General features: G+C 43.7%; 2 protein-coding genes across 3 annotated transcripts; one reads left to right on the top strand and one right to left on the bottom strand.

The window, feature by feature from the left end:
• Positions 1-1515: 1515 nt before the first annotated feature.
• Positions 1516-11683, top strand: LOC110495702 (ELAV-like protein 1). Of its 2 annotated transcripts, none has more exons than XM_021571088.2 (7): positions 1516-1670; positions 2486-2692; positions 4081-4297; positions 4990-5093; positions 5960-6113; positions 6202-6427; positions 6528-11683. In XM_021571088.2, the coding sequence occupies exons 2-7, from the start codon at positions 2657-2659 to the stop codon at positions 6850-6852; spliced, it is 1062 nt and encodes a 353-aa protein (XP_021426763.1). In that variant the 5' UTR covers positions 1516-1670; positions 2486-2656; the 3' UTR covers positions 6853-11683. The 2 variants fall into 2 exon arrangements, with proteins under 2 accessions (XP_021426763.1, XP_021426764.1); XM_021571089.2 differs by having other exon boundaries at positions 1517-1670; positions 4081-4264.
• Positions 11684-13240: 1557 nt separating this feature from the next.
• LOC110497076 (excitatory amino acid transporter 5-like) lies at positions 13241-23173 on the bottom strand. Its single transcript, XM_036982762.1, has 9 exons — positions 22602-23173; positions 21247-21326; positions 20601-20816; positions 16360-16613; positions 16133-16232; positions 15338-15766; positions 15070-15204; positions 14478-14592; positions 13241-13402 (listed from the first exon to the last, which is right to left on the bottom strand). The coding sequence occupies exons 1-9, from the start codon at positions 22764-22766 to the stop codon at positions 13241-13243; spliced, it is 1656 nt and encodes a 551-aa protein (XP_036838657.1). The 5' UTR covers positions 22767-23173.
• Positions 23174-24893: the final 1720 nt, after the last annotated feature.

The raw sequence follows: 24893 nt of genomic DNA on the forward strand, positions 1-24893 counted from the left end.
CTTCTTTAGACTAGTTGAGTATCTGGAGCATCAGCATTTGTGGGTTCGATTACAGGCTCAAAATGGCTGGAAACAAAGACCTTTCTTCTGAAACTCGTCAGTCTATTCTTGTTCTGAGAAATTAAGGCTATTCCATGTGAGAAATTGCCAAGAAACTGAAAAATGTCATACAACGCTGTGTACTACTCCCTTCACAGAACAGCGCAAACTGGCTCTAACCAGAATAGAAAGAGTGTCTCCTGACCCCTCCTGTCTCAGCCTCCAGTGTTTATGCTGCAGTAGTTTGTGTCGGGGGGCTAGGGTCAGTTTGTTATATCTGGAGTACTTCTCCTGTCTTATCCGGTGTCCTGTGTGAATTTAAGTATGCTCTCTCTAATTCTCTCTTTCTTTCTCTCTCTCGGAGGACGTGAGCCCTAGGACCATGCCTCAGGACTACCTGGCATGATGACTCCTTGCTGTCCCCAGTCCACCTGGCCGTGCTGCTGCTCCAGTTTCAACTGTTCTGCCTGCGGCTATGGAATCCTGACCTGTTCACCGGACATTCTACCTGTCCCAGACCTGCTGTTTTCAACTCTCTAGAGACAGCAGGAGTGGTAGAGATACTTTTAATGATCGGCTATGAAAAGCCAACTGACATTTACTCCTGAGGTGCTGACTTGCTGCACCCTCGACAACTACTGTGATTATTATTATTTGACCATGCTGGTCATTTATGAACATCTTTGTTCATGTTTTTCCTAGCCACCGTGCTTCTACACCTGCATTACTTGCTGTTTGGGGTTTTAGGCTGGGTTTCTGTACAGCACTTTGAGATATCAGTAGATGTACGAAGGGCGTTATAAATACATTTGATTTAGATTATTTTTGGGGGGAGGCTCCGGTGCAAAAATGAGCCAGAGGACAAGTACATTAGGGTCTAGTTTGAGAAACATAAGTCCTTAACTGGCAGCTTCATTAAATAGTACCTGCAAAACACCAGTCTTGACGTCAACAGTGAATAGGCGTCTCCGGGATGCTGGCCTTATTATTATTATTATTATTATTAATAATACACATAACACAATATTTTAGTTGTCAGTGTTTATAAAACAATCTACAAGAAATTATAGCCTGTTTGGAAATGACTGTCAAAAATATTCTCTACACAAACAATATTTACATCACATCTGGAACAACTGTCTGCTATGTGCACAGCCATGTGCTTCAGTGTAACTAAATTAACATTCTCTTGAAAAAAATTTAAGGAATTTGCCCTCAAAGGACAGGTATATTTTGTATAATAATGTTTTCTGATAGAAAAACAATAGAAGCTCAAAAGTCTGGGTCAGGGACAAGGACAAAACAGTGAAATTGAGGTATAAAATGCATCTGAAAAGTAGCTAAAATACTTGATAGAGAGGTGTTCTGATTGTACTGTGAACTTAACATATTTATATAAAACATATATGTTTAAATAAAATCCCCCAAATTGACCCTGAGGACATTAAGTGCCCGTACATCTGTAATTGACAAGGGCGGTAACAAATCATCTGCAGAGGTGGGCGTGGATCTGCTTTCGTCAGCGGTCCTCTTGGTTTTGGTGCCTGCGAGAAGGAGCTGTCAGCTAACGTTAGCTAGCAAAAAAAAACACGGAACGCAAGAACAGCGAAAGCACCGACGACAAAAAGCTGGTAAATTAGCTATATGGTTGTCGAACTAGCTATGTTGTAGTAATCCAGTTGTTGATTTACCATTTTGCTCTGCTACAACAGAGCCGGATGCCAGCAATGCGGGTTTGTAGGCCCCACCAGTGCCAGATAGCTAACCACAGAATGATATTTGAGCAAATATTTACCAGCTTGGCTAATCTAGCTAGGTGGCTAACTGTAGCTAACAAGGCCCTGAACAAGGTGTCGGAGTTTTAGGTGGGGGAGAGGGACCGCATTCAACACATGCTCGCGAAAATAAGGGAACGGTGGGCATGTGGCCTAGTTAGCTAACGTTTTTCCTGTAGCAATGTGTTCGCTAATTAGCAGGGCAATGTCCATTTGCTTTGCGTTTGCGAATGTTATTTTCTTCCTTTTGCAGTTAGGAAAGTAGTAGTAGCTACTGCTAGCTAGTTATTAACTAGCCAGCTAGTAAGCAACCAACGTGTTCACGCCCCCTGGCGTAAATAGTTGCTAGATATTTATATAACTCGCTAGGTACTAACGTTAGCTAACTCACACAAACTAGTAACTAACGTTGCGGTTGGAATGTTTTGCTCTCATTTGTCTACCGTAGTGCTCGATGAGGCAACGTTAGACACAAACAGGCCAAATCTAGCTACAGTAGTTGGCTAATATGTTAGTTCGCCAACGTACTAGCTAGCTACTGTGTACAGTCTGGTTGCTAACTAAACATGCCACAAATCATGTCACCAAAATAACAGTCGTAATAGCTCAGTGGTCGTAAGCTAATTAGGCACTCGGGGACTAACAAAATAATGCTCTGCTCTTCTTCACAGGTGCGCCAGAAGTGGGAGGCCCAATTTACCGTTTCGTTTTTGTTTAGCTCATTATTAATTTTGTTTGAAAACAAACCCTACCCCCTCCTCACCCCTATTTTTTTGTTTGTCCCTTATACATTATTTTGTTTGTGATACCTCCTCGAGCTTTGGGAGCAGCGAGGGGTCTTCATGGCTGTTCGAAGAGGCCACATCAGGTACCTAAAAGTGAGTATGACTTTTCCCGTTAGGGGAGGATCTAGATCAGTCCTAAAGTAATTATATTGTAACAACTGTAATCTAGCTAGCTAGCTATTTAATCAGATTGCGTTAATATGTTACGCTTTGGCCCATGGTTTTCAAATGTATTGATAATTAAAAATAGGATGTAATAAATGTATCACTAGTCACTGTAGTGAGTGTGCAACTATAGTGTGCAACTATCGTTTTGCTTCATAGAAAACACATTAGTGCAACACATTCTGCAGAAAATAGCTTAATTTTCATCAGATGACAACAGAAGTGCATTTTAGCTGTCACACAGGTACATTTTCTTACATATGAAAAAGCAAGGTATTTCTTGCAAAAAAACATTTCCATGACCATCATATTTCTGTTTATCATAGAAAGAATGTAGCCAGGTACATTTCCTAATGTTTTGCATCAATTTAGCATTTTACCATAAAATAGTTTCATTTTACTGGAGAAAATGAGCCTGAACCAAGGAAAGTAACAGAGAGAAGTAGCTACACATCAGGCAGTCTGCTCAAATAATGTCCGTCCACAAATTCTCATCTGAGTGGAGAAGTGCAACGGAAGCACAAAATGTGTCTGATTCCGAGCAGGAACTACAATAAGCATTTTACATTTCCTTTTACAAAACGCAGCAGATATACCTTTATTTTCTGCGTGAAAAATGCTGAATTCTGTGTGACCGTGACCCCTGCTGGGTAAGCATGCGTTTGCTCACAAGGCCTGTTCTAACATCCATGATGGCTGTTTCTACTAATCAATGCCTCAAAGGTTCTCCGGAATGAATGAATGGTTGGTTACCCCTGGTTTAGAACTCTGTCAGACCACAACAACCAGGCTTGGTTAGTGGGATGAAGTTATTTAGAACGCTGCAGAAATAAATGAAATGTGGTGGGGCTGCCTGGGAGTTTCTCCATTCTACACCACAGAATCATCCCAATGTTCTGTGATGTTTGTGGTCTCTGGATCACAATCTCTTATCCCAGAGCAGTGTCAGAGCTGGCTGGGTATAGGTGTGTTTAAAAAAATAAATAATGCCTGGTCCATGATTATGTAGAGAATAGCTGATTGCTGAGTCTGGCTGTGAAAGCACTGCAGGTGATTAACTTGTGGGTAAGAGGAGCTACAGTCACTGCTGCCATCCACCATGGTGCTCCTACATCTGGGGCGTAATTAGGCTCTGTAGATTAGGATACTATTTTTACAATGTTGCATGTCGAATTTGTAAAAATGTTATATTATTGTTTTCCTTTTATGATTTAAAATCTGCATCCCGTTGACGTTTCAGCCATGCTGGTTTACTTCCGAATGCCTGTTTTTCTCTTCCTTAACTGTGCCCCCCTCTCTCTCCCCTCCCTCCCCAGGAGGTGTATGACATGTCCAACGGCTACGAGGATCACATGGGAGGAGGAGATGAGGTGACGGATGCCAAGACCAACCTGATAGTCAACTACCTTCCTCAGAGCATGAGCCAGGACGAGCTACGCAGCCTCTTCAGCAGCATTGGCGAGGTGGAGTCCGCCAAGCTCATACGGGACAAAGTGGCAGGTACGGAACACCTTGTCCCACAATGCACTACAGGTGTGTGACCTCTGACCTTGGAGTAGAATGGATGGAAGAGTTGCTCTGCGTGTATGGCTCACATTTTACAGGGGCGTGTTTGAACATTTTGCTATGTTGCGTCCTACCGAACATGACTCAGGGGTACCTTTTTAACAAACCGTGGGGACCCCCATAATTGTTGAAATATTACGACGGGCACCTCCATAACATGTTTGTTCAAGCCAACCAGTCAGTGTGTAGAGTAACTGGTATACTGCCCTGTCTGCCTCATGTAGGTGTATGAGAACTGCTGATGAGACAGACATCTTTGGCATGCTCACTAGTAACTTTGTGGTGAGATGTTTGTAGTATCTATGCAAACAGCTTCATGTCATATGTTCTGTTTAGGCCTAGGACTATGTCTCGCTGCAATTTGAACATTTGTCCTCCTGAACTTGATATGAGGTATTACACATATTTGTTTTGTATAAGGCTGTTGGTGTAGATATTTACCCATGCTCTCGATCTGTCCGTGATGGGCTCGGCTTTCCTTATTCCAGGAAAACAGTCCAGTTTGGTTGAAGCCTATTTCTTTGATACTTGTTTTACGACTAGCATGCATTGTGTACATTTGTTTTGTTTAATCATTTATTTGACCAGTGTGCCGATTTATTTGAAACTATACAACGTTTTTTTATTTTATTTTATTGTTTTCCTTTTTTTTTCTCTAGGCCACAGTTTAGGGTACGGATTTGTTAACTATCTTACCCCTAGCGATGCAGAAAGAGCTATCAATACTCTGAATGGACTAAGGCTACAGTCTAAAACTATCAAGGTAACGTGCAATAAGGTGTTCCTACAGTACTGTGTCAACCCAACCATGTCATGTCATTTAAACTAGCCCTTCTCTACTGAGGCTGACTGTCAAATCCACCCCTAGACGCTTCCTCCTAGGCCCTCCTATGGATCTGAAAGGATTGTGTGGGTGTTAGCAATATGGTGTTATGTTAGCCTTTCTTTGCAAATACCAACCCAATCGTTTCAGATGGGCATGTAGTGCCAGTGGTTTAGGGTTGGATTTGGGAATCGGTGTTAGTGTGGGTCTATATTAGACAGGACTACGTCTGATAGGTCACTGGCCCAGCTTCTGACGGATGGAGTAGAGAAGTGCAACCGTATTTTCATCCTTATTGAGGACTAAACTTTATTTTAATTTCTTTATTCAGCACCACTACTTCAGGTTGACATTTTACACGTTAATTTATCATTTTAAGTTTGGAACTTTTTATTTGGTTTGGTACGAGATACATTTTTTTTCCCCCCTATGTTGATTTTGGTACTATAATAGTTGTTTACGTAATTTTGAAACTTCGATATTGCCCACCACAGCTTACTAAGGGAATGTTTTTTCTACGTAAAAGCCACAATGGTCAGTCAAGGCACCTTTTCACTTTTTAATTTTCTAGTTTTGGAGACATTACTCATGAAGGCTTTATAAAAGTAAACTCATGATTTTGTAAATTCAAAACATATGGCAATTACAAACATAATTAAAACAACCTTCCAATAACCATTTTTTTAAATTTAAAGTAATTTCTAATTTCTAGCTAGATATAATTCAGGGTTGTGTGTAATCAGTGTGTACTATTGAGGGTATTGTCAGTGGTGTTTAATGTGCTATGTGCTGCCCTCTGGTGTTAGGTTTCATATGCGCGGCCGAGCTCTGACACCATTAAAGATGCCAACCTGTACATCAGTGGCCTGCCCAAGACCATGACCCAGAAAGACGTGGAGGACATGTTCGCTCGCTACGGACGCATCATCAACTCCCGGGTGCTGGTCGACCAGGCCTCTGGTAGGACCACACAGACACACTCTAGAACCAGGCCCCGCTGTGTTCCCTGTCTCTCAGCTGAACCTGTCCTGTTCATGTCTTTTCCCAGGCCTGTCTCGGGGGGTGGCGTTCATCCGGTTTGACAAGCGAGCGGAGGCTGAGGACGCCATCAAAGACCTGAACGGACAGAAACCCCCCGGATCCGCTGAGCCAATCACAGTGAAGTTTGCTGCCAGCCCCAACCAGGCCAAGAACACTCAGCTCATATCTCAGCTCTACCACAACCAGGGACGCCGCTTTGGAGGGCCAGTTCACCACCAGGCTCAGAGATTCAGGTAACACACACACGCTGAAGCGTTGTCCCCTCTCAGGTTCTCTAAAATGAGTGTGAAGAGAGACAGATTGATAACCCTAGCCCCCTCTGTCCTCCCCCAGGTTTTCTCCCATGTCTGTGGACCATATGAGCGGTATGTCTGGGGTGAGTGTGCCGGGGAACGCCACCTCTGGCTGGTGCATCTTCATCTACAACCTGGGCCAGGACGCCGACGAGGGCATCCTGTGGCAGATGTTCGGGCCCTTCGGCGCCGTCACCAACGTCAAGGTCATCCGCGACTTCAACACCAACAAGTGCAAAGGCTTTGGCTTTGTTACCATGCCGAACTACGAGGAGGCCGCCATGGCGATCGGCAGCCTCAACGGTTACCGCCTCGGGGACAAGATCCTGCAGGTGTCGTTCAAGACCAGCAAAGGCCACAAGTAGAGAGAGAAGAGGGAGGTGGGGTGATAGAGGGAGGAGAGAAACCTCACCCCAGGCTTCTAATATGGAGGGTAAATTGCCTCAGTTTGACAAAACAAACGTGTTTTTAGCGTTATCTCACTAAGCCCATTCTCACTCTGCATCTTTGTACTAGTCTAACAGAGTCTAGGCTGAGTTTGATATTTCTCTTGTTTTTTTTTTTACTCATGCTTTGGGATGTTCCAAACGCAGTTCTCAATGTTTATCCTGATATGGTGACCAATTTCACAATTCAAGACTAGATTGTTTTTCCTGTGAGACTAAACTAGTGTCACTATGTGCCATATGAATGGTAGGACCACGGTAGGGACTTGGAGAAGGATGTGCTACAGTCATGCGTCTAGTCCCCCACTGTAGGAGGAAGCATGCTGTCTTAGACGCTGGTTCCAGTGTAGAAATAGATGCCTTAAGTTACCCTCCCTGTCAAGCCATCCACTGTCTCCAGCCATTCTAAAAGGAAAGCACTTTTTAAATCCTTATTATATAATGTCAGAGCGATAGTCGGCTGTTTTGACGTAAACCATACATTGGTCTTTTCTCACCGTGCGGAATCAATTTTCTATGCCTCATGTTAGGTACTGGATGGTACCATTACATAGCAGCATGTGTGTCCCGTTTTGGGGTCTTTTAAAAGTTGACTCTGAGAGGCCATGTGTAAAAAAAATTGAAAAAATAAAAAAAAAAGGTCTGGAGATTTTAAAGTAGGAACATGTTTAAGAAGGACCAAAGAAATGGAAGGATATGATCCCAGGGCCCGTATTCACATGCTGATCTAGGATCATAAATAAGTACGATTTATATGGACCGAGAGGAGCTGATCTTAGATCAGCATTAAGTCCTCTGAGAAGCTTTGTGAATAGGGAAGATGCTTGCCGTTATGACTCATTTCCCCTCACCAGTAATAGTTTGGACATCTGAACAACCGGTACTAAGGCTGAATCTAACACAGCTCTCTCATCCAGTTTGCAGTTTTTATAGAAAAAAAAGTTCTCTCTTTAGTATCTGATGTTTTTCTTGAATTTTCTTTGAGAGTAACTTTTCTTTTTTCGTCGAAGCGTAGACTACTGATCGGAGAGTTGAGTTGTTTTTGTTTTTTACTGCTCATCTCGAGCTAAAGAAGAATTTATGGCCTTTGTGATTAATTTTTTTTGTTCTGTTTTTGGTCCTTTGTTTTGATTGTTTTACTTTGAACATGCAATCATTAAATTTAATTTAGATTTGACTCAACGTTTTGGTTTTGTTTCTTTTATTTCTTCAGGTTTTGGTTTGTGGATTTTCTTTGGGGTTTTCTGTTTTGATTGTAGAAGCTGAGGGAAGCTACCGACACCAGACTGCTATTATGATGATACTACTCACTCCATTCCCATTGGGATATTACAGGACGTTTGAATGGTCAACATCATAAGGTTTAGTTTGACTCTCTAAGATGGTCTGAAGGGCAAGAGGATGCAGTCTCCGTTGTAAAACACCTCAGACGTTGGCCTTATTTCCATTCAAACTTGTGTGTGAACCATGAGGCAAGGGCTTTCAAAGATGGGAGTCCTCCAGTTGAGGTACTGAAAGTCTTGTTTCATGTTAATAGGATGTAGGAGTTACTGATGAACCCATAAGGAATAGTCTGTTCTAATACAGGTACTGCAGGAGGCGGTTTCACTCATGGACCTTTGATCTGCCTTGCAGCCAACAAACACAGTCATCCTGAGAAACTGTCTGCCATTTTAGAAATGTGCAATAACCGAAAAACTTGGGTTAAAGAAAGCTGAACCCAGGCATATTCAAGTGACGTTTCAGGAAGAAGACTGGGGGTTGGTTTTCCATCAAGCGAATATTCCTACATCTATTTTTAACATATCTTTGTGTACTTTTCATCACCAAGGGCTTTCCTATGTAGGTTTGAGAGTGTAGTACTGTAGTCTGTTGGAGAGTAAGTAACTGACTACAGCAGCACCACAACACAGTTCGTTTAGTTTCCTGCTGCCGCAGATCTAGGATCAGTTTACCCTTACACAGTCCTAACCTTCACCATAATGGGTGACACTTGTTTTAGAAAAGTAGGGCCTTGTCTCCTGGACTTTCAATAGAGATTCTCCATTGAGCATGATTTTATGTCCAGGAGTAGGCTTCATCTGGGTTCTTGGAACAGCCTAGTAACCAAACTTTATAATTCTCTCTTCTAAAGGTATTGTGATCTCTGTCTTCAGATCTGTAAAGCCTTACTAGTTTCCACACGTGGACAAAAAATACCGCTCCTGTCACAGGAATATCCTCTCTGTAGGCCTCAAGTTAGTCATTATTTTTTTTAAAGGAGAAGATTCTCATGGAACAGTCCTGAACAGAGTGCATGCAATATGTGGTGGGTCTTTAAAAAAAAAATCTGGACCAGAAACTGTACTAGAGAGAGTGGTTATTCTGAACCAGAAACTGCACTAGAGAGAGTGGTTATTCTGAACCAGAAACTGCACTAGAGAGAGTGGTTATTCTGAACCAGAAACTGCACTAGAGAGAGTGGTTATTCTGAACCAGAAACAACCACTAGAGAGAGTGGTTATTATGAACCAGAAACAACCACTAGAGAGAGTGGTTATTCTGAACCAGAAACTGCACTAGAGAGAGTGGTTATTCTGAACCAGAAACAACCACTAGAGAGAGTGGTTATTCTGAACCAGAAACAACCACTAGAGAGAGTGGTTATTCTGAACCAGAAACAACCACTAGAGAGAGTGGTTATTCTGAACCAGAAACAACCACTAGAGAGAGTGGTTATTCTGAACCAGAAACAACCACTAGAGAGAGTGGTTATTATGAAGCAAAAACAGCACTAGAGAGAGTGGTTATTATGAAGCAAAAACAGCACTAGAGAGAGTGGTTATTCTGAACCAAAAGCAGCACTAGAGAGAGTGGTTATTCTGAACCAGAAACGACCACTAGAGAGAGTGGTTATTCTGAACCAGAAGCAGCACTAGAGAGAGTGGTTATTCTGAACCAGAAGCAGCACTAGAGAGAGTGGTTATTCTGAACCAGAAGCAGCACTAGAGAGAGTGGTTATTTTGAACCAGAAGCAGCACTAGAGAGAGTGGTTATTCTGAACCAGAAGCAGCACTAGAGAGAGTGGTTATTCTGAACCAGAAACAACCACTAGAGAGAGTGGTTATTCTGAAGCAGAAACAGCACTAGAGAGAGTGGTTATTCTGAACCAGAAACAACCACTAGAGAGAGTGGTTATTCTGAACCAGAAGCAGCACTAGAGAGTGGTTATTCTGAACCAGAAGCGGCACTAGAGAGAGTGGTTATTCTGAACCAGAAGCGGCACTAGAGAGAGTGGTTATTCTGAACCAGAAGCAGCACTAGAGAGTGGTTATTCTGAACCAGAAGCGGCACTAGAGAAAGTGGTTATTCTGAACCAGAAGCAGCACTAGAGAGTGGTTATTCTGAACCAGAAGCAGCACTAGAGAGTGGTTATTCTGAACCAGAAGCGGCACTAGAGAGAGTGGTTATTCTGAACCAGAAGCGGCACCAGAGAGAGTGGTTATTCTGAACCAGAAGCGGCACTAGAGAGAGTGGTTATTCTGAACCAGAAGCGGCACTAGAGAGAGTGGTTATTCTGAACCAGAAGCAGCACTAGAGAGAGTGGTTATTCTGAACCAGAAACGACCACTAGAGAGAGTGGTTATTCTGAACCAGAAGCGGCACTAGAGAGAGTGGTTATTCTGAACCAGAAGCGGCACTAGAGAGAGTGGTTATTCTGAACCAGAAACTACCACTAGAGAGAGTGGTTATTCTGAACCAGAAACAGCACTAGAGAGAGTGGTTATTCTGAAGCAGAAACTACCACTAGAGAGAGTGGTTATTCTGAACCAGAAACAACCACTAGAGAGAGTGGTTATTCTGAACCAGAAGCGGCACTAGAGAGAGTGGTTATTCTGAACCAGAAGCGGCACTAGAGGGGTGTGGTTATTCTGAACCAGAAACAGCACTAGAGAGAGTGGTTATTCTGAACCAGAAATGACCACTAGAGGGGTGTGGTTATTCTGAACCAGAAATGACCACTAGAGGGGGAGTGGTTATTCTGCACCAGAAATGACCACTAGAGGGGTGTGGTTATTCTGAACCAGAAATGACCACTAGAGGGGGAGTGGTTATTCTGAACCAGAAATGACCACTAGAGGGGTGTGGTTATTCTGAACCAGAAATGACCACTAGAGGGGTGTGGTTATTCTGAACCAGAAATGACCACTAGAGGGGTGTGGTTATTCTGAACCAGAAATGACCACTAGAGGGGTGTGGTTATTCTGAACCAGAAATGACCACTAGAGGGGGAGTGGTTATTCTGAACCAGAAATGACCACTAGAGGGGTGTGGTTATTCTGAACCAGAAATGACCACTAGAGGGGGAGTGGTTCATTTGCTTGACTCCTTGTTCTCATCCTTTTGATATTTTTCTATTGAGTTCTACTAATCAGCTCTTGCTTTGCTAGCTTCTCAGTGCTACTATGTTGAAATGCTAGTGGGTTTACTGGAGTAAATAGATTATGGTTAACCTCTGTTTTTAGCCTTAATTTATGTGGGAGAGATGGAAGAACCTGGCAACAGCAGTGGAGGCACAAAGACATAATTTATTTGACTTGTATGTAGTTTTACATGTTTGTACATTTTTTTGTGTTGGAGTGTGTTCCTTTTGACTTTTTTAATGGATTCATTTTGATTTCCTCCGTTTGGTTTTGAAGGAAGGCCTGTTCAGAACCTGTCTAACACACAACTACTTTGAATAAAATATCTGTAAGCTTTATAAAGCTCAGCAGGATTGTCCTTTTGGCTTATTGTGTGTACTGTGAGGTGGGGGGAAAAGTTATGCTCAAATCATTACATTTCAAATTTGGATTAGAACATAACAATGTACAAGACAAGTATCTTGCATGGACACCACAGTAATTTTCATTTGTATGTAAAAACATTTTGAGAAGTTTCTTTTAGATCCTAGGTGGTCAAAGATGTACATTACAGTAAAATCTACAGTAAATCTACCAATAAGACATTGAAATATCAGTTAACCATTCTGTATTTGTTATAATTAGGTTAACAGAGGTAACGATGAGAGGATTTACCCCTAGTCACTGACTATATTTAAACACATTTTCAGTATTAAGTTCTGTCAATTAATTTCAGCACTTCCGTGGTTGCAACATTCTCAGCAACGGTGACCAGTTATTAAGAACATTTTAAGGCAACTCCAAAACCTAACTGCAAAATAAAAATGTGCAAATGCAACATTTAAGTTTAAACCATAAAATAAAAAACTATTACTAAATAATCAGTAGTCACACTCACGTTTGTTTTAAATTACTGTTATATCTCTAGAACCCTCAAACTCAACTCTGGACCTCAGAAGTCAGTTCCACTGCATGTTTTCACTGTTCCCCTCTAGTCAGGGCCTGATTTAGACCCGTGACACCAGATGGGTGTAATTAATTAGCAGGTAGAACAGAAAACCAGCAGGCTCTGGACCTTGTAGGGTCAGAGTTGAATACTCCTGCCCTAAATATCGCATCTTCATGCAAGTATCTATAACCATTCTGATACCAAACAAGGTTTCAAAAAACTCTGAAAGTGCTTGTCATCTATCTTCACAGTCAGCAGCACATTGAACCAAAATGGTGTCCGGTAATGCCACCTGGTTGCCTAAAAAGTGCTCTGTGCTGCAGTACATTGGGGCACCAAAATGGTGTCCTGAGCGGAATCTGCATTGAGCTAAAGAAGGACAACTGACTCGGACATAACATGCACCCTAGTGGACCTACTGTATAAGTCCCTGTCACTGGTAGGTTACAGTAGCCTAGATAGCCAGTCACAAAATGATGAGGAAAACCTGCTTCCTCATCATGGCACAGGTGTGATCATCAGACAGTAAATAGTTTAACATTTACCAAAGCGACTTACTGCATGTGCAGGAATCAACCGCACAACAATTAGTGGTGTGAGCACATCATCAACCAACTGATCCATCAGAGAACATTATGAAGACGTTATAGTCAACTCCTGATAAATGCACATCAGAAAAGTGCAAACTCTGTTTCAGTGCAGGGTTGTTTCCCAGTCCCATTGTAATTCCCCAGTCCAAAGCCATTGATATCAGGACAACTCTAGGTATATTCATGTGAATAGAAAGGTCTCTGTTGAAGGCGGGCAGTGCCCCCTGCTGTCTGTCCAGTGAAAGTGTCTCAGACCAAACAGTTTGTAGCGGGGGACGGGTTTGTTTGTGACAGCATGTAGAAGGGGACCGGTTTCTCTGTGATACGGGTTGCAGCCGGGGACCGGTTTCTTTGTAACACAGGTTGTAACAGGGAGCAGGTTTCTCCTAAACTTGACACAGGTTGTAAGTGGGGCCAGATCTCTCTGTGACACAGTCACCTTCCACCTCGTAGACATAGTCACAGCGATGGGCATAGTCCATGAGAGGAGCCTCGGACAGGGCACAACTCTGGACACTCTGGCCACCGAAGGAGATCACTGTGTCCCTCTGCACAAAACACAAACACAGAACACACACACAGAGAGAGAGAGAGAGAGAGAAAGAGAGAGAGAAGACAGTTAGTCAAAGAGCAGATTCAAACACACTAAAACCTGGTATTATAGAGTTGTAGTGTAGAGGGCTTAGGGCTAGGGTCAGTGTAAAGGTGGTATATAGTTGTATTGTAGAGAGGTTAGGGCTGGGGTCAGTGTAAAGGTGGTATAGAGTTGTAGTGTAGAGGGCTTAGGGCTAGGGTCAGTGTAAAGGTGGTATATAGTTGTATTGTAGAGGGGTTAGGGCTGGGGTCAGTGTAAAGGTGGTATATAGTTGTATTGTAGAGGGGTTAGGGCTGGGGTCAGTGTAAAGGTGGTATATAGTTGTATTGTAGAGGGGTTAGGGCTGGGGTCAGTGTAAAGGTGGTATATAGTTGTATTGTAGAGGGCTTAGGGCTAGGGTCAGTGTAAAGGTGGTATATAGTTGTATTGTAGAGGGGTTAGGGCTGGGGTCAGTGTAAAGGTGGTATATAGTTGTATTGTAGAGGGGTTAGGGCTGGGGTCAGTGTAAAGGTGGTATATAGTTGTATTGTAGAGGGGTTAGGGCTGGGGTCAGTGTAAAGGTAGTATAGAGATGTATTGTAGAGGGGTTAGGGCTGGGGTCAGTGTAAAGGTGGTATATAGTTGTATTGTAGAGGGGTTAGGGCTGGGGTCAGTGTAAAGGTGGTATATAGTTGTATTGTAGAGAGGTTAGGGCTGGGGTCAGTGTAAAGGTAGTATAGAGATGTATTGTCGAGGGGTTAGGGCTGGGGTCAGTGTAAAGGTGGTATATAGTTGTATTGTAGAGGGGTTAGGGCTGGGGTCAGTGTAAAGGTAGTATATCGTTGTATTGTAGAGAGGTTAGGGCTGGGGTCAGTGTAAAGGTGGTATATAGTTGTATTGTAGAGGGGTTAGGGCTGGGGTCAGTGTAAAGGTGGTATATAGTTGTATTGTAGAGGGGTTAGGGCTGGGGTCAGTGTAAAGGTAGTATAGAGATGTATTGTAGAGGGGTTAGGGCTGGGGTCAGTGTAAAGCTGGTATAGAGCTGTTACCCGGGCAGAGTTAGCGTTTGACTCCCTCCTTTCAAAGTCCTTCTTACAGAGGTGACACATGATGCCTGCAGCCAGAGCGTCTCCCAACACATTGATCATGGTCCTGAAACGATCCCTGCCAGACACAAACACTCTCGAGGTCAGACACTTACAGGACCCAGTCCACAAACACTCTCACGGTCAGACACTTACAGGGCCCAGTCCACAAACACTCTCACGGTCAGACACTTACAGGGCCCAGTCCACAAACACTCTCACGGTCAGACACTTACAGGACCCAGTCCACAAACACTCTCACGGTCAGACACTTACAGGGCCCAGTCCACAAACACTCTCACGGTCAGACACTTACAGGACCCAGTCCACAAACACTCTCATGGTCAGACACTTACAGGACCCAGTCCACAAACACTCTCACAGTCAGACACTTACAGGACCCAGTCCACAAACACTCTCATGGTCAGACACTTACAGGACCCAGTCCACAAACACTCTCACGGTCAGACACTTACAGGACCCAGTCCACAAACACTCTCATGGTCAGACACTTACAGGATCCAGTCCACAAACACTCTCATGGTCAGACACTTACAGGACCCAGTCGATGGCCACGATCAGTGTTATGTCAGCGGGCGGCAGCCCCACAGAGGTCAAGACGATCACCATGGTAACCAGGCCCGCCTGCGGAATCCCAGCAGCCCCGATACTGGCCGCTGTTGCTGTGATACTGAAGAGACAAGAGCAGGGTCAGGGTCAGGGTGTGTGTGTGTGTGTGTATGCGTGCGTGCGAATGTGTGGTTGCTGTGACACAAAGTAACTAAGAGAGTAACAGAGAGAGCTCTTGTGTAGACAGTCCTGACCTGATGGTGACCAGCTGACCAAAGTCCAGTTCGTACTCGTTGACCTGAGCGATAAAAATGGCTGCCACGGCCTCGTAGAGGGCTGTCCCATCCATGTTGATGGTGGCTCCCACTGGAAGGACAAACCTGGCGATCTGTCTGTCCACTCCACAGTTCTCCAACAGACACTTCATGGTGATGGGCAGGGTGGCAGAACTGGAGGAGGTTGCCAGGGCGATGACCAGAGCCTGTAGCAGGCCTCTGATGTAGGTGAAGGGGTTTTTGCGTGTGATTACAAAGTAGAAGAGCGGCAGCAGGATGAGTCCGTGGACAAACAGGCCGGCTAACACTGTGATGAAGTACATCCCCAGCTTCTCTCCCAGGTGGGCGGGGTCATGCATGTCCAGGATCTTCCCTGCTACCAGGAACACAATGCCGAAAGGGAAATACCTGGAAAAAGATCAATAAATTATAAATACCTCAAAATAAATGAGGCAAGCAAGCATCGGGCCCTTGTGATTCAGTCTCTGTCCACCAGGCGTTGTCATGCCCCCTGAGCTTTGGGCTTCCTAAGAACTCAAGCAGCTTTGGGTTGACCTGGCTCAACTTGATGACCTGCCACACCTGAAATGCAGACATATACTGAGCTAATGACTAAGGTCTAGGGAGAGGGGGGTGGGAGGAAGATGTGTTGGTGAGATCCAATCTCAATCTAAATTAATCCTCCCATTCTCAATCCTCCAGATCAGGATTACCAGACCTTTACATGTGAAGGAGAGTTCAGACAAGTGACTGCTGTGTGTCTCAACAACTCACCACATGGCAGCATTGATGATCTTCATAACACACTCGTTGACACACTGACACACATTGACCAATGGAGCGCCTCTCTCGCCCATCTTCCCCAGGAGCAGGCCTGTACAGAGAAAACACAGGAGCAGGCGTGATTGGAAGGGCGTGTGTGTGTACTTGTGTATCCAGTGTGTCATTTGTGTGTGTTCATTCATGCATACTATATATGTGTGTGTGTGTGTGTGTCTCACCCATAGTAGCAGAGAAGATGACAATCCCCAGTACGTTCATGCCAGAGCTGTGGCCAGGGACGATCTTGTACTTGATGTCTGGAGCTGGGGTGATCTCCAGGAAGACAGGGTGGCCCAGCTGAGGGTTATTGTGGTCGGGCATCACGTAGACGTAGTTGGCCTGGGACTCCACCAAACTTGAGGCCACTATGGGGACCAGGTCTGTACGGTACTGTTGAAAAGTTGCCTCTATCAGATTGGAGGGAATCATGTTCCTGTCAAAGGGAGAATAACATGTAAATCATAAAGCCTACAGCAGTATTTGATATGATGGGAGTTATTCCCTGAGTAATGGGGGTGATAATAATACTGTTTATATGATGGGAGTTATTACCTGAGTAATGGGGGTGATAATAATACTGTTTATATGATGGGAGTTATTCCCTGAGTAATGGGGGTGATAATAATACTGTTTATATGATGGGAGTTATTCCCTGAGTAATGGGGTGATAATAATACTGTTTATATGATGGGAGTTATTCCCTGAGTAATGGGGGTGATAATAATACTGTTTATATGATGGGAGTTATTCCCTGAGTAATGGGGTGATAATAATACTGTTTATATGATGGGAGTTATTCCCTGAGTAATGGGGGTGATAATAATACTGTTTATATGATGGGAGTTATTCCCTGAGTAATGGGGTGATAATAATACTGTTTATATGATGGGAGTTATTCCCTGAGTAATGGGGTGATAATAATACTGTTTATATGATGGGAGTTATTCCCTGAGTAATGGGGGTGATAATAATACTGTTTATATGATGGGAGTTATTCCCTGAGTAATGGGGGTGATAATAATACTGTTTATATGATGGGAGTTATTCCCTGAGTAATGGGGTGATAATAATACTGTTTATATGATGGGAGTTATTCCCTGAGTAATGGGGGTGATAATAATACTGTTTATATGATGGGAGTTATTCCCTGAGTAATGGGGGTGATAATAATACTGTTTATATGATGGGAGTTATTCCCTGAGTAATGGGGGTGATAATAATACTGTTTATATGATGGGAGTTATTCCCTGAGTAATGGGGTGATAATAATACTGTTTATATGATGGGAGTTATTCCCTGAGTAATGGGGTGATAATAATACTGTTTATATGATGGGAGTTATTCCCTGAGTAATGGGGTGATAATAATACTGTTTATATGATGGGAGTTATTCCCTGAGTAATGGGGGTGATAATAATACTGTTTATATGATGGGAGTTATTCCCTGAGTAATTGGGGTGATAATAATACTGTTTATATGATGGGAGTTATTCCCTGAGTAATGGGGGTGATAGTAATACTGTTTATATGATGGGAGTTATTCCCTGAGTAATGGGGGTGATAATAATACTGTTTATATGATGGGAGTTATTCCCTGAGTAATGGGGGTGATAATAATACTGTTTATATGATGGGAGTTATTCCCTTCGTTGCTCTGACTAGGGTCGTTGTTGACTAAATGACTTCGTTGCTCTGACTAGGGTCGTTGTTGACTAAATGACTTTGTTGCACTGACTAGGGTCGTTGTTGACTAAATTACTTTGTTGCTCTGACTAGGGTCGTTGTTGACTAAATGACTTCGTTGCTCTGACTAGGGTCGTTGTTGACTAAATGACTTCGTTGCTCTGACTAGGGTCGTTGTTGACTAAATGACTTCGTTGCTCTGACTAGGGTCGTTGTTGACTAAATGACTTCGTTGCTCTGACTAGGGTCGTTGTTGACTAAATGACTTCGTTGCTCTGACTAGGGTCGTTGTTGACTAAATGACTTCGTTGCTCTGACTAGGGTCGTTGTTGACCAAAAGACTTCTTTTCATAGTTGGTCTCATATTCTCCTGCAACGTCAAAATGTTTCAGCTGTTCTGCAGTCAAAATAATAAAGTTGTAAGAATGATGTCACAATGTGGTAACATCTCCAGGCTGGTTGCCTGTGTTGGTGGTTAAGAGTCTTCATCATTAGGAGGCCTGGTGTATTCATAAAGGATCATGTTAAGGCCACTGCACCAGGGCTAGTCAGCCTATCAGACGGGTGACAAATGATCTAAAGCACCTCTGACAGTCATACAGCCTACATCCGCCCGCCCGTACACAGCTTTCACTAAAAATACCCATAATCCTCTGGGCTTTGGAGGATTCTTCACACGGAGGGCCTAAGCCACTGCCAATCCTCGACCACGCATTGTGCAGTGTGTTCTGGGCAAAGCATTTAGGACACAGTGTGTTCTGAGAAGATAGAGACTTAGTCGTCACTGGGGTACTTTGAGCTAAAGGGGTAAGTCGAGCCACCCAAATATATAATTTGACCAAATATTTAGGATGAGGTCATGATTTTATGGAATCTGTGAAGGAAGAAACCACATGGAAAAAGTAGTAAGCAAGTTAGGTCCAAAAAATAGATTTTCACCAAGTCAAATATATTTATTGTGTTAGAGGTTTCATAATGCTTGCATTTTTGCTGGGATATGAGGTAACAACAGGGGCTGGTCTATGTTAAAATAGTTTTTAAAAGTACAGTGTTAATTAGGTGTTAAGCCTGTGTTAAAAGATGCTTAAAATGATAAAAATACAAAAAGTGATTGTGTGGAATTGTGGTTGGGAAAATAGACATGGATTTAAAAAGGTAGTGGTCATTTTTCATTCAGTAGAGACATTTGTAGGCGGCTTAACTTACCCCCATACCCAGGGTAAGTTGTGCCAAGAAACCACTTTTTTGGGGAAAAGCTATGTTTTTCCAGGGATACATGCTGAAATATATGTAGATACAGTATCTTTGTTAGAAATAATGATGTATTTCCCTTGACTGAGTGATACTGAATGTGAAAAATGGCTCAACTTACCCCACTCTCCCCTAATGATGCCTATTATTAACATGGCCCACGGGAGGGTTGACTTGTTTCAGAAGTGAATGTGAACAATATAACCAATAGAACAGTCCCAAACGTGCAAATCCCTCAAACCATGTGAGCTAAATGACCTTGTACTGGTGCTGCTGTTTTAAATGCTATTTACGACCTAAAGACCCCTACTTAATACAAGCTTCCAGGTAGCTGTATTTAGCTGTACTAAGGGGACTGGGGTGGACCGGATTTCACTGGTTCTGTACTGGTTTACTGGTTTAAAATGATTCAATCCACACAGAACCACAACACTGTTGGTAACAGAAAAAGAAAAGATCTGATTCCTTGAAGAGTCAGTATTAGGAGGCTATTTAGCCAGCAGGGTCTTAACCCTTTTAGCTAACCCTACCCCAAATCATAAACCGTAAACCTTTTAACCTAACTCCTAAACTTAACCCTAACCTTAACCCCTAACCCCTAGCCTAGCTAACGTTAGCCAGCTAGCTCAAATTAGCCACCTAGCCACCTTGCTAGAATTTCGTAACATATCATTATTTTTACAAATTCGTAACACATAATACAAATTGTAATCGTAGCATATCATACGAAATGGGTGATGGACATCCACAAATGAATACATACATTACAAAACGTCACATATCCTACTACATGGGCTGTCCCGGATTTACGTACAGAATAATACGAAATGCTCTGAGACCAGGTTGGGGATTCAGTCAAAGGCACGTTGGACAAGCCCATTGCTCTTGACTTTTAAAGGTAATTTACGCTTGAGCTGGAATCCGCAGCGTTTACCATGAATGCAATATCCACCAACGTCAGGAAACTTGCCTTTACAAGGCGCATTTTTCCATAATGCAATGCGCTTGTATACAAAGCGCCTGTTGTTGAATCCCAGGCCTACACAACCTTTATGGTTTGTACTTAGCTGAGGAAAACTGGAGTTCACTGAGTTGACTGGTTGACTGGTTTATTTATGAATTAATCCACACAAACCCCGACAGGAAGAATCAAATATAAAATATTTGATTCTTTCGAACGTCTGTATTAGCAGAGCAGTCAGAATCTGCTGCCTGAGTCTCGTGGAAATCTGGAATCTCGTCCCATGAGGGATGTTAAGGATGAAAAGGTGGGTGCTAAACATCTTAGACTGACTAAAGACAGGAAACTCTGGAATCTGGTACAGCCAACTTCTGATAGAGGCAATGTGTCTGTGGGTCATCCTATTCAAATATGCCGCTCAAGATACTTCACCATGTGTATGTGCATTCGTGCGCATTTGTGTGTCTGTCCGTGCGTGTTTGCATGCGTGCGTCCGTGTGTGCGTAAATGCTTGCTTGTGTGTACCTGATGAGGTCCAGCAGAGCATCAGCAGAAGTCATAACGGGCCCTGACCCTGCTCTGTGCCCGTCCTTCTCTGTGCCCGTACCAGGGTGGATGACCAGCACCAGGATGATGCCGACGATGACAGCGATGAAGGTGGTCCACAGGTAGTAAGTGATGGTTAGCACCCCCAGCCGCCCACTGGCCTTAGTGTCCATGGCTGACAGCCCCGACATCAGACTGGCCACGGAGTTAGGATTCATAGAGCCTTCAGTCAGTGTTGTATTCCATTCAAATTCAGAGAGCATTCTGATAGCGTTCTCATTTATGAGCTATTTAATTTAGCGCTCTTTTCCGTTAGAATGTTATGAATACTCTAGGAGTTCTAAAGAAAGAGAATGCTATCAGAATACTGTACGAATCCTGATGAAATGCAATGCTATGAATGCTCTAGGAGTTCTATTTCATCAGGAGTCGTACAGCATTCTGATAGCATTCTCTTTCTTTACAACTCCTAGAGTATTCCATTAGAATCCATAGAGTATCCGATTAGCGTCTTATTCCATTATAAATGTATAGAGCGTTCTATTGAAGTAGCATGGGTTGTGGTGTAGACCAGGGAGAAGAGCAGTAGGGACATGGGGAACAGACAGTAGTGATGATGTGTTACCTGGACGTGATGAGAGGCAGGATCAGCATCTTCAACATCCTCATCAGCAGTTCTCCAGGGAATGAGAAGTAGATCTTAGCCTGGAAAGGGGAGACACACAACACTCTGGGTCAGGGGACAAGCTGTACGTGGCAGACCTGGGGCAAATACATACAGTTGGTAAAATACTTTCAAATACATGAGGTGTGCACCGTTTGCACTTTAGGGACTATTCTGTTGGTTCCATTGTACCAGGCCAGCTAAGTCAAACCCACTTCTTGGTCTGGTGCCTGGTATGTTATATATTTTTGGTTTGACATTGTGTCAGGATTTTACATGACTAATAAAGTTCAATCAATCAATCATTCTCAGGTGACGTGCTTTCCCATTTGGCTATGCTTGATGCTGTGTATTTGTTGACAGGTTGAGGTTAGCGCGGATGCAGATTACAACAGTGAGTCAGATAATTAGAAGCTGCTGACCCATTAATCCACTACTGAAATAGTGGATGTCAAGGAGCAGTTGAATGGTCCAGCCTCTACTGTAGCTAGCTGAATCAGTACTGTATAACTGGGATGTGCAGGTTATGGTTCAGTTGATATTGTTGCATTGCATCTGTTCTGAATTCAATACAGCAGTTATCGATCTGCAGTCAGAGTAGTTTCCCATGTCAACAATATGGTACAAGCTTTGTGAGACAGGGTTTTATGTGTTGTGAAAGTGTCTTGCTGTTCACTCTCTCTTTAGTCTCCGTCTGCACTATCCCAGTGTAAGGCCCTCTCAACCAACCTCTCAGTGGTTTACTATCCCTCTGTCTAAGACCCAAGGCCCTCTTTGTTAACAATATCCCCCTGTCTAAGACCCAAAGCCCTCTGTTTTAACACTATCACCCTGTCTAAGACCCAGAGCCCTCTGTGTTAACACTATCACCCTGTCTAAGACCCAGCGCCCTCTGTGTTAACACTATCACCCTGTCTAAGACCCAGAGCCATCTGTGTTAACATTATCACCCTGTCTAAGACCCAGAGCCCTCTGTGTTAACACTACCCCCGTCTAAGACCCAAAGCCCTCTGTTAACACTACCCCCGTCTAAGACCCAGAGCCCTCTGTGTTAACACTATCACCCTGTCTAAGACCCAGAGCCCTCTGTGTTAACACTACCCCGTCTAAGACCCAGAGCCCTCTGTGTTAACACTACCCCCGTCTAAGACCCAAAGCTCATCACATCTCCCTGTAGGATGCCTGAGTGCTATAAACCTTAGGCCCACTAGAACCAAAACCTTGTTGCATGACTCAATAGCTGTGTGTGTGTGTGTGTGTGTGTGTGTGTGTGTGTGTGTGTGTGTGTGTGTGTGTGTGCGCGCGCGCCTCCGTACCTGCGTGGAGAGGTTGAAGCTGCGGAGGGAGAATCCGAGCACACAGCCAGAAACCACGGCGATGACCGAGAGCGTCAGCAACCCATTGCGTTTACAGTAGCCCTTGATGTACGCCCAAACCTTCACAGAGACCATGCTCTTTATAATGTGCTTTATGCACTCCATCCTGAGGCCCAGTTACTCCACGGGCTGAAGGAAAGAGAGGAGAGAAGAGATAGGCCTGGTGGCCCAAGGTCCTGCCTTACGTCCAGTCAATGAATGATTCCCAAACCAGTGGGTCGCGAGTCACTGATGGGTCCCACCTGATTCCCTTTAGGTCCCTGTTCAGTATCCTGTCCTGGCTTGAAATATGTCTTTAGTCCTCCTTGACGGTTCACAAGAAAACTCCAAAAGCTTTAAGTGGATTCCCGCTGTAAAAGGTTTATGTGGTCAAGGCAGTGAAATCACTAAGGACCGATCCCGGGCCACTGCAGAAACTAAAGGATAGCTGACGATGCAGCAGGACTGGCTGTCAGTGCGTCCAGCCAGAGAGTCAGTCAGTCAAACACTAGCTGATCTAAACGGCTGTCAGAGAGGAGGTGGAAGTGGACAGAGTAAGTCTCTGTAAACCTTCGTCTCCTACAGGAGATTAAGCCCTTGAAAATAATGCATCCTAGAGACTCAGACACACACACACACACACACACACACACACACACACACACACACACACACACACACACACACACACACACACACACACACACACACACACACACACACACAACATTAGCAGGTTCCAGGTCAGTAGCGGTCTCTGACACTGAGGTCTCACTCCCATTAATAACCCATTATGTCTTATTACCACTGACTGACTGGGAACTTACTTTATTCAGAAAGAATCAGGACTGCTTAAGTGAGTTAATTTCAATAATTATTTAAAAAGTTGACCCCGCCTGTTAATAACAGTTGTCAAAGTCCTGAATGACTAATTAACAGTGAGGTAAGTTGATATGAAAATCAAGCATATACAGTGCCTTCGGAATGTATTCAGACCCCTTGACTTTTTCCACATTTTGCCACGTTACAGCCTTATCCTAAAATGGATTCTAACATTTTTTACTCATCAATCTACACACAATATCCCATAATAACAAAGCAAAAACAGATTTTTAGAAATGTTTGCAAATGTATTAAAAAAAATGAACAAAAAATAACATGAGTATTCAGACCCTTTGCTATGAGACTCTAAATTGAGCTCAGGTGCATCCTGTTTCCATTGATCATTCTTGAGATGTTTCTACAACTTGATTGGAGTCCACCTGTGGTAAATTCAATTGATTGGACATGATTTGGAAATGCACACACCTGTCTATATAAAGTCCCACAGTTGACAGTGCATGCCAGAGTGAAAACCAAGCCATGAGGTCGAAGGAATTGTCCGTAGAGCTTCAAGAGGATTGTGTCGAGGCACAGATCTGGGGAAGGGTACCAAAACATTTCTGCAACATTGAAGGTCCCCAAGCACACAGTGGGCTCCATAATTCTTAAATGGAAGAAGTTTGGAACCACCAAGAATCTTCCTAGAGCTGGCCGCCCGGACAAATTGAGCAATCAGGGGAGAAGGGCCTTGGTCAGGGAGGTGACTAAGAACCCGATGGTCACTCTGACAGAGTTCCAGAGTTCCTCTGTGGAGATGGGAGAACCTTCCAGAAGGACAACCATCCCTGCAGCACTTCACAAATCAGGCCTTTATGGTAAAATGGCCAGACTGAAGCCACTCCTCAGTAAAAGGCACATGACAGACCACTTGGAGTTTGCCAAAAGGCGCCTAAAGGACTCTCAGACCATGAGAAACAAGATTCTCTGGTCTGATGAAACCAGTATTGAACTCTTTGGCCTGAATGCCAAGCATCACGTCTGAAGGAAACCTGGCATCATCCCTTCGGTGAGGCATGGTGGTGGCAGTATCATGCTGTGGGGATGTTTTTCAGCGGCAGAGACTGGGAGACAGAGCAAAGTATAGATAGATCCTTGATGAAAACCTGCTCCAGATCTCTCAGGACCTGGGGTGAAGGTTTTAACTTCCAACAGGACAACGACCCTAAGCACACAGCCAAGACAACGCAAGAGTGGCTTCATGACAATTCTCTGAATGTCCTTGAGTGGCCCAACCAAAGCCCGGACTTGAATCCGATCAAACATCTCTGGAGAGACCTGAAAATAGCTGTGCAGCAACGCTCCCCATCCAACCTGACAGAACTTGAGAGGATCTGCAGAGAAGACTGGGGGAAACTCCCCAAATACAGGTGT

Source organism: Oncorhynchus mykiss, chromosome 7, assembly GCF_013265735.2.
Source record: "Oncorhynchus mykiss isolate Arlee chromosome 7, USDA_OmykA_1.1, whole genome shotgun sequence".
In the NCBI taxonomy this organism is placed as follows: domain Eukaryota; kingdom Metazoa; phylum Chordata; class Actinopteri; order Salmoniformes; family Salmonidae; genus Oncorhynchus; species Oncorhynchus mykiss.

What these genes read in the sequence shown, in the direction of transcription:
- LOC110495702 (XM_021571088.2), top strand. Translation starts at nt 2,657, where the DNA reads ATGGCTGTTCGAAGAGGCCACATCAGGTACCTAAAA. An exon ending in TGTCCCACAATGCACTACAG is followed by an intron (nt 4,298 to 4,989) that starts GTGTGTGACCTC and finishes TTTTTTCTCTAG; the next exon opens with GCCACAGTTTAGGGTACGGA. An exon ending in GCTGGTCGACCAGGCCTCTG is followed by an intron (nt 6,114 to 6,201) that starts GTAGGACCACAC and finishes GTCTTTTCCCAG; the next exon opens with GCCTGTCTCGGGGGGTGGCG.
- LOC110497076 (XM_036982762.1), bottom strand. Translation starts at nt 22,766, where the DNA reads ATGGAGTGCATAAAGCACATTATAAAGAGCATGGTCTCTGTGAAGGTT. An exon ending in GTGGCCATCGACTGGGTCCT is followed by an intron (nt 14,593 to 15,069) that starts GTAAGTGTCTGA and finishes TGTGTCTGGCAG; the next exon opens with GGATCGTTTCAGGACCATGA. An exon ending in CAAACGCTAACTCTGCCCGG is followed by an intron (nt 13,403 to 14,477) that starts GTAACAGCTCTA and finishes TGTTTTGTGCAG; the next exon opens with AGGGACACAGTGATCTCCTT.